The 8,642-nt window shown below is 54.7% G+C and overlaps 1 protein-coding gene across 1 annotated transcript in view; it reads right to left on the bottom strand.

The window, feature by feature from the left end:
* Positions 1-1,531: 1,531 nt before the first annotated feature.
* The window catches only part of TEKT1 (tektin 1), an 11,555-nt gene continuing 4,444 nt past the window's right edge, over positions 1,532-8,642 (bottom strand). The window contains exons 5-7 of the mRNA XM_034989292.1: positions 7,463-7,685; positions 2,103-2,299; positions 1,532-1,797 (exon numbers count right to left, since the gene is read on the bottom strand). Coding sequence (XP_034845183.1) covers positions 1,590-1,797; positions 2,103-2,299; positions 7,463-7,685 — 628 coding nt within the window. The 3' untranslated portion in view covers positions 1,532-1,589. The remainder of the gene's footprint in view (positions 1,798-2,102; positions 2,300-7,462; positions 7,686-8,642) is intronic.

The raw sequence follows: 8,642 nt of genomic DNA, 5'->3' as shown, positions 1-8,642 counted from the left end.
AGCACCCGGGAGGTGACGCTCAGCACACGGGAGGTGACGCTCAGCACCTTGGTGGGCAGCACAGCTTGGCGTGAAGCTGATGCCCTCAGCCTCAGAGGGGGCCTCTGCACCCCAGGTTAGGGGCACCCCTTGCTGACAGCACAGACTCTCTGACTTAGACAGTAAACCTCCTGGGAGTGGGTCCCACGTCTGAGACTGTCTGTGCCTCAAGACAGCACGAGTGCAGCTGGGCGGCCAGACGCAGAGACCGTCAAAGACGCGAAGGGGTCTGGGCCATTCGGCCAACTGTCCCTTTACAGGTGACCCTAGGAGAGGGAGGAGCTGGGCCGACCCCAGACGCAGGTCACCCCTAAGCAGGGGAGCCGAATGTTAGCACAGAGCGTCGCGGCGGCTCCACAGGAGGGCCCGTGGAAGGTGCCCCTTGGACGTCAGGAGGAGTGAGGGCTTGGCCGCGGGCCTCCCTGGGACAGCGGCGGGGCGGGAGGCTGTGGGGGTGCAGAACCGCCCTGATGGTTGGGCATGGATGCGAAATGCAGCCCCAGCTGCGGCTACCGCTTCGCAGAAATGACTGTGCCCACGGCTGGCTCAGCACCACGGAGCCCCACGGGCTGGGCGTGACAGGAACCTCAACCCAGCTCTGTCTCCATAACCTACAGTCCAACCACTGACTTGAATCTGCGGCAGGAATGGGAGGATGTTTTTCTCTTTGGCTTTACTGTTACTTGAGAATGGAGAAAGAAAAATACTCCCAGGGATTATTAATCGACCTGGAGACCAACACCTCTCTGTTTACACTCAGGAGGGAAAACAATAGCCGAAATCCTCCCCCTGTCCTCCTGGTGCTAAAGGAGGCCCCTCCCTGTCTCCCTCCGTGGCAGCCACCGGGACCCACCTGCCCTGAGCAGCCCCCACCCTGCAGCTGACATGGGCCCACAGGTGTCCCTGCCAACCGGTGAACCAGGAGCATCCCTGCCCCCCCCGTACCCCGCGACCCCAGACTACAGCCCCCTGGCCCACCAGCTCCTCGGGCCCCACCGCTCGGCTGACTTCCTGGGTGCTGGATGGCCCTCTGGCCCCGTGTGTCCTCTTCACGTCTCTCAGCAGAAAGGAGCCCAGAGATGCCTGCAGGTGCCGGGCAGGCTCTCGGGGGCTCTGGGGTCAGGGCTCCCATCTGCTCTCTGTAAGACGTGAAGGGGGGTCTGAGTCAGCAGCGCCCCCGTGGTCTCCCAGGGGAGAGGAATCGGGAGAGCCAAGGGGTATCTGGTGCCTGTGAGGAGGAAGACGGGCGAGTCTCCAGAGGGGATCCAGACCCGCACTCGGCACTCGGCGGAATGTGAAGGAAGGGTCCTGGACCGCCCCCCCGCCCCCCCGCAAGTCCGTCATGTGGAGGAATGGCCTGCGCGGACAGACGCGGGGATATGCGGGACGTAACTCAAGCCAGCACTGCCTACCAGCAGCGCAGAGCCATCCCCCCAAACCCCCAAGCCCCGCCCGGGGCTCCAGGCCCCGCCTGCAGTTGGCTTCCCTGAAATGAGAGTTCTGCGCCCAATTGTGACAGGGTTTACTCAGCGTCTGCCCCACGCATGCTGTCAGCAGACGGCGTCGGGGCGGAGGCCCCCGGCCCACTCGCCCTGGTCGCCCCCGTCCCGCAGGGGGATGGACTTCCTCATGTGCATGCACAGCACCTCGTCGATGTAGATGGTGTTCTCCTTGACCTGGATCTCCTCCTGCAGGCCCAGCTGCCTGCGATTCAGGCCCTTCAGCTCCACCTGAGCCCGGGCTAAGGCTTCCTTCAGTCTGGGGAGAGGGGGTACAGGATCGGGACTCCCCTCTCTGCGTCGCGCTCTCCAGGGGAAGCCAACGGACACGTGCCCCCTCCCTCCCCTCCAGACGGAAACTTCAAATCCGTGGCCCCGGGCAGAAAACCCCGAGAACCACCAACATTTAAAACACTCCGACTTTGACCTAAACATCTGGGCTGGGGCTCTAGAAAAGTGTAAACTTCGGGACACGTTTGCGGCGTGGCTGCCTTTAGTGAAGCCCGCCCTGGGGAGAGGGGCCCGAGCGCCCAGCAGGCTCCCCCATACGCGCTGCCCGCCTACCTGGCCACGTTGTGGGCAATCTCCCCGACCTCCCTGAGCAGCCGGTACTGGGCGACGTCGCGGCACAGCTCCACGTTAGGCCGGTGCATTCTGGTCTCCAGGCGTGTGTGAACCACCTTGGCGGGCCCTTCTTGGTCAAGGATGGCCTTTTCCAGAACTGTGATGTTCTTCTCCTGGCAAGCAATCTCCTCCATGACCTTGAGGAAGGGTTGGAGGAGGTGAAGGCTGGTGGCGCTCACGCTCAGGTCTGTTGTGATTCCCCAGCAGGACCCCACAACGCGCCTGACCTCTCCTCCCTGCAGCCGCGACTGCCGATGGGCGAGGGGCTGCACCGCCCTCGGAACCTCACAGGCGGAATGGACCTGACTGGCCATTGTGGCATCATCCCGGGGCTGAGCTCCCTGGAAGCCACCCGCCGGCCCGAGTTCTGCCCCAGAAGCCTGAAGAGACCATACGCGCAGTTTCTGGGGTCTCTCTGATGGTGGCTTTTTCTTTTAACGTAACTACAGTATCTTTATTACACCCAAAATATAAATCTTTACTATCATGTAATATCTTACAGTATTCAAATTTCCCTGATTGTCCCTTTTTTTTTTTAAGAGTTGGTTTGTTCGAATTAGAATCCAAATGAGACCCACACGTTGCATTTGGTTTTCTAATATTTCATAAGCTTTTTTTTTTTTTTTTTTAAGATTATTTGAGTGAGCAAGCACCAGGGAAGGTAGGCAGAGGGAGAGAGAGAAGAGACTCCACACTGAGCATAGAGCCCCGTTTGGGGCTTGATCTCATGACCCTGAGATCACAACTGGAGCCAAAATCAAGAGTCGGCCGCCTAACCACCTGAGCCACCCAGGGGACCCTCTCCTAAGCCTTTCTTACGTTCAGTTCCCAGATGTAATACTACTTGTAAACTTAAATGTTCATGATCACTCTAAGTTAATTTTGACTAATAGTTGCTCCCACTTCAAACTTAGTTAAAATCCTTAAAACATATATTTTAAGCAGCAATTATAAATCTGATGTATAACTCTTTATAAATGCTTGCATTGTCCTGGGGTGCCTGGGTGGCTCAATCAGTTGAGCATCTGACTCTTGATTTCAGCTCAGGTCATGATCTCAGGGTCCTGGGAGGGAGCCCCGTGACGTGATGGTGGGCTCCACATTCAGCTGGGAGTCTGCTTGTCCCTCTGCCCCTCCCCCCCCAATAAATCAAATCTGTAAAAAAACAAATGCTCGCATTGTCTTAACAAACAAAGCCAATGGAGCCCTTAAAAATGGTGTCAATCGGACAAACCAGTGAAAATGATGACTCTTAGCTTCTCATAAACATGTCAGCCCTGTCTTTAAATTTAACAAAATGCTAACTTGAAATCATAGGCAGAAATCAATTACTCAACTATGTATTTTAAGTGATAATTTTTTAAAAGCAGCCTACATTCCCTTAAGTTTTACAAATACTTAAAATACCCAAAATACAGAATCTTTAAAACAAAATTACTATTACTATGGGTTAGCTTGGGAATCAGCAGTCTGGCCAAATCCAATCCGCTGACTGTTTTTGTACAGACCGTGAAATTAAAAAAGAAATCTTCATTAATAGACTATTTCTCAGAGCAGCTTTAGGGTTTCGGTGAAGTTGAGTGGCGAATCCAGAGTCATGCACCCTCCCTCCCTGGATGCGGGTTTGCTCTGTTATTAACATCTGGGGTCAGTGGGGTGCTTTTGTTACAGTGGGTGAACCAACACCAACACGGTATTAACTGAAGTCCATGGCTGACGTCAGGGCTCACTGCTTGTGGTGGACATCCTGTGGGTTTGGGACATGCACAGTGTCACGCAGAGTGGCCTCATGGCCCTAAAGCCCCTCCCCCGACAACCATGGATCTCACCGTCTTGTCACAGCTTTTCCAGAATGTCTCACAGGTGGGATCACGCGGGACTGGCTTCAGATTGACCTCTTTCATTTAGCGATTGCATGTAAGGCTCCTCCACGTCTTTTTAGGGAGCTTGATGCCTTGTTTCTCTTTGTTGCTGAATAACGTTCCATTGTCTGGATGGACCACAGTTTCCTCATCCGTTCATTTACCGAAGGATGTCTTGGTTGCTTCTAAGTTTTGGCGATTATGAATAGATAATTCCATAACCATTCACATGCAGGGTTTTGTGTGGACATGAGTGTTTGGCACCTTTGGGTAAATACCCGAGAGTGGGACTGCTGGGTTGTATGCATATGTTCATAAGAGACCACCAAGATGCCTTCCCTGGTGGCTACACCATTCTGTACTCCCACCGGCCCGGAACGAGAGCCCCTACTGCACCATGTCCTCGCCAGCATCGGGCGCCATCAACGTGTTGGGTTTGCTGTAGGTGGGTGGAGGTATCGCCTTGTTTGAACGTGAGCTTCCCTGGTAACGTCCAAGCTTATTCACCAACAGCACATCTCCTTTGGTGATGTGTCTGTTCAGATCTTTTGCCTATTTTTTAATTGGCTTGTTTTCTTATTGTTGAGCGTTTTTAAAAGGATTTTATTTATTTGAGAGAGAGAGAGAATGACAAAGAGGGAACACAAGCAGGGGGAGCAGCAGAGGGAGAGGGAGAAGCAGGCTCCCCACGGAGGAAGGAGCTCGATGCAGGACTCAATCCCAGGACCCCGGGATCATGACCTGAGCTGAAGACAGATGCTCAACTGACCGAGCCACCCAGATGCCCCCAAACATAAGACATTTACAACAGAGTATCTCCTCACTGCAGAATTTCTTCACAAAAACGAAAATGAGGCACAAAGTAAGACTCCAAGTGGCTGTTCCGTCTGCCAAGCAAGGACAACCACCTGACAGCGAGTTCGTTCAGTCGGGATCGATGGCGGCAGCTGAGGGAGGGTGTCCAGAGAGTACCACCCTGTTGAAGACTATTAGTCTTTCTGCAGGAATTGCTGCTTAGGGAGTCAAGGATGTTGGAGCACCAGTAGTCAATAAGAAATGTGGCACGGGATTGTGGACGAGTGTCCTGGCTCTTCATGAGCGGGCAGGTGCCTGATACTGCTCAGCTGTGCTTTATGCAGCGACTAAAGATTCAGCCTCTTGAGTGGTCACATTAAAACCACCGGTGAGGGTATTTTCAAAAAGCTGAGAAAACACAAATTCAGTGCAACCTGAAGCGGAATCTGCTAAGACGTGCTGACCCTGTTGACAGAGCTTGTGGAAACACAAGCCACGTGGAGCCTCTGGGTGTCCTCACGAAGCACTTTGCAGAAAACCTCTGCATCTGTAGTGTGTTGCAGAACCAGGAGTGCCAACAGTATGCTCCGTGAGCTCTCGTGGATTTGACCATCCTAAGTTCTGTGACTTTTTGTCAGAAACAGAAGCTGACTTTCCCAACTACTCAGCAATTCAGGGTTTCAGCGGTGGTGAAATTTTAATTAGCTCAGGACCAAGACTGAAATTCCTCTGAACAAGGACCATCCTCAGCCACTGTGATCAAATACTGAATGGCTTTAGAAATGAGCTAGAGGTTAACATAAGAATAAGAATAAAAAAAGAATAAAAAAAAAAAAAAGAAATGAGCTAGAGGGGAGTAGAGTCTAGCAATTCCACAAAGACCTCCTAAGCGACGGGTCCATTCCGTTAAACCCTATGCTTACATACTGCTCTTCTTGGGCAGAGCTGGTCTGAACGAAAAGACGTTTTCAAAGATGAAATGTGTAGAAGTCTCATTACAGATCAGGCTTCACATTTCCCATAGATTTTGATGGAAAACGCTAACTGTGAACCCCAACAAAGCAAGATATTGGTGCTCCTCCAAAGAGAATTACTGCCTTTTATTCACTAAGTCTGTATTTCAAAAAACTAGACTCAATTATTATTATTTTATCTTCAGGGTTGGCAATGAGATGTTTGTGGATGTTTGTTTTCTTTCTTATTCTATAAATCACATATAGAATTCCTTGATTTGGCCTCTTGGCCCACAAAGCCTAAAATAGTTGCTATCTGACCTTTATAGAGAAAGTGTGCTGTCCCCTTAAGATAACCTAAACCCTGAGTTAGATTAAACATTCCTTTTCTTAATTTTAAATCTTGCTGGGGCTAAAATATGCCCAATAAGGAAACAAATGTGCCTCCAAAGATGAAACGGGGTCACCCCACCGTTGCCTTGGGGCTGGTCTTCTCAGCCTGCTGTCTCTTCTAGCCACAGGTTGACCAGAGAGAGGCTTTTCTCTAGAACCAGGACGGGGTCCCCACACGCTCCCTGACCCGGCTGCTCACAGAGCAAGGCCACCCACCCAGGCAGCACCACTCTCCATCGGCCGAATGGCCCGTAGGAGAGGGAATAGTCCCCATGTTTAGTCCTACTCTTCACCTTGACGGGACCCTGACTGATTTCCCCACTTGGTCTCTTCAACCACGATTCTTCTCAGTACGAGGATGACTGCAGATTAAATGTGGGCTAGCTCCTCAGGTGCGTGGGCTTTGGGGCCACTGTCTCTAGCCCATGCCCACCGGGCACCTTCTCTGGGGCCCTCCCACAGCCGAGGAAGAGGGTCCCATCCCCGGGGCTGTGCCAGCGCCTGCAAGCCTAGCCCCAAGCCAGACGGGCTGGAGTGCAAAATACACGTCGGGTTTTGAAGACTTGGTTTTTAAAAAAGAAAGTAACTGCGTCACTAACTATGTACACTGATAACATGCTAAAGCAATATTCTTGATGTGTTGGGTTAAATAAAACATGTGCCTTTCCACCTTTGTGAAAGGCTGCTAGAGACGGTGAACGGCGCCCGGGGCTGCGTCCGATCCTCTGGGGCAGTGCTACCCGGCCAGCCCGATGTGCGCGGAGCCTGCCCACCCCTCCTGCCCACATACCTGCTCCGGACCTACCACCCATGCCCAGGACCCAGGGGTGCTGCCTTGTGGGGCTGCGATCACTCACTACTCGGGAACCTTGCCAGCCCCCTGTTAAATAGGCAGCTTGAAACTGACCGTGGTGGACGTATTTCCACCACAGAAACCTGCAAATGCGAAAAATTAGAGCCTTGCGTTTTGAATTGTTTCCTGAGCGCTGGTTTACCAGCACGTCCCGGGGAACGGAGAGGCACAAGGAGCCAGAATCCTGAGCCGGCCACGGGTGTGCGGAAACTGACTCAGGGAAATGCCAGGGTCACAGAGGTGGTCAACACCCTCCAGCCCGCGGCCACATCTCACGCAGGAGGAACTGAGGCCCAGAGTGGGCCAGATCCCCTCCGGTCCCCAGAAGCCCACGCCCTGCTGCAAAGACGGGGAGCTGTGAGCGCACCTCCCTCCTGGTCAACCCGCGAGCACAAGCCTGGAGGCCGGCAGTCCGGCCCGGCGGCCCCCCTCCAGGGCGCTCACCTTGGCCAGGTGGGTGGCCAACTGGTCCCTGGCAGCCTTGGTCTCCTTCAGCCCGTTCCTGAACGCCGTGTCCACCACGTCGCACTGCCTGCGCAGGTCGTTGGCCGTCTGCGACAGGATCCGGTCCACCAGGGCCTTCAGCGCCAGCGAGTTGTTCCTCTGCCTGTCGGCCTTCTCCACATTGCTGTTGGAGAAGTCCAGCCAGTCTTCCAGACTCACAGAGCTGCAAGGGAAGCCACGTGGTCCCTCACAGTGTGTCTGGGCTGTGGAGGAGAGGGCGTCCCGGAAATCTGCGCTGGTGCTGAGCTTTATCTCCTAGGCCAGGTGCCGGACACGTGGGGACCCCAGGCGGGGACCCGCCTTCTGGTCCACACAGCTGTGCCATCTCCCCACCGAGTGGTGGCCGAACTCAGGTCGCTCCCCACAAATGTAAGTGAGAGATGCCGCTGGGATCGGGGGAGGACAAGGCCGGCGTGTCCTGGGCATTCTGCAGGACCACTGCCCGCCCTGGGAGAAGCCAGTGCCTGGCAGCACCGCGGCCAGAGGAGAGGCTCGCCCACCAGGCTGCCCCTTGCCCGGTCAGCGTGGTCGGGGGTCAGTGGAGCCTCAGAAGGGCCCGCAGCCTGGCTGCCCCAGCCTGACCTGACCCAACCTGACCAGGGAATGCGAGCAGGGACGCGAGCAGGGCGCCCGCAGGAACCCCAGATAATAAGTGCACGTCACGTTAAGCTGCTGCTTTTCGGATAACAGATTACACAGCAAACGTAAGGACGGTGGTGATAAGTCATCAGACCAGATGGCTGCGCCTGTGCACCTTCCTCCAGGTATGCAGAACACGCCCCAACACCGGTTGTCTCTGTGGGTGTGCCGTGGGAAGGGGAGCCTGGGGAACTATCAGCCTGCCCTCGGGACGTCTGAAAGCAGGACAGGCAGACGAACCAATTCTCACCATTTATAGGGATTTGACATCAGATGCTCCTAAAGTGGGACCACGGGCCGTTCAGTACCACGTCAGAATGACCCTCGGGCCGCCCTCTGCCAGGGACACAGGGCCCCACTCACCGTGGCCGGACCCTCACGGCCAGGTCACGGCCAGGGACAGGGGCCCCCACTCACCGTGGCTGGACCCTCAAGGCCAGGGACGGGGGCCCCACTCACCGTGGCCGGACCCTCACGGCCA

This window comes from Mirounga leonina, unplaced genomic scaffold (assembly GCF_011800145.1).
Source record: "Mirounga leonina isolate KUSES-001 unplaced genomic scaffold, KU_Mleo_1.0 Mir_488, whole genome shotgun sequence".
NCBI lineage: Eukaryota > Metazoa > Chordata > Mammalia > Carnivora > Phocidae > Mirounga > Mirounga leonina.
This window is presented reverse-complemented; position numbering and strand designations above follow the sequence as displayed.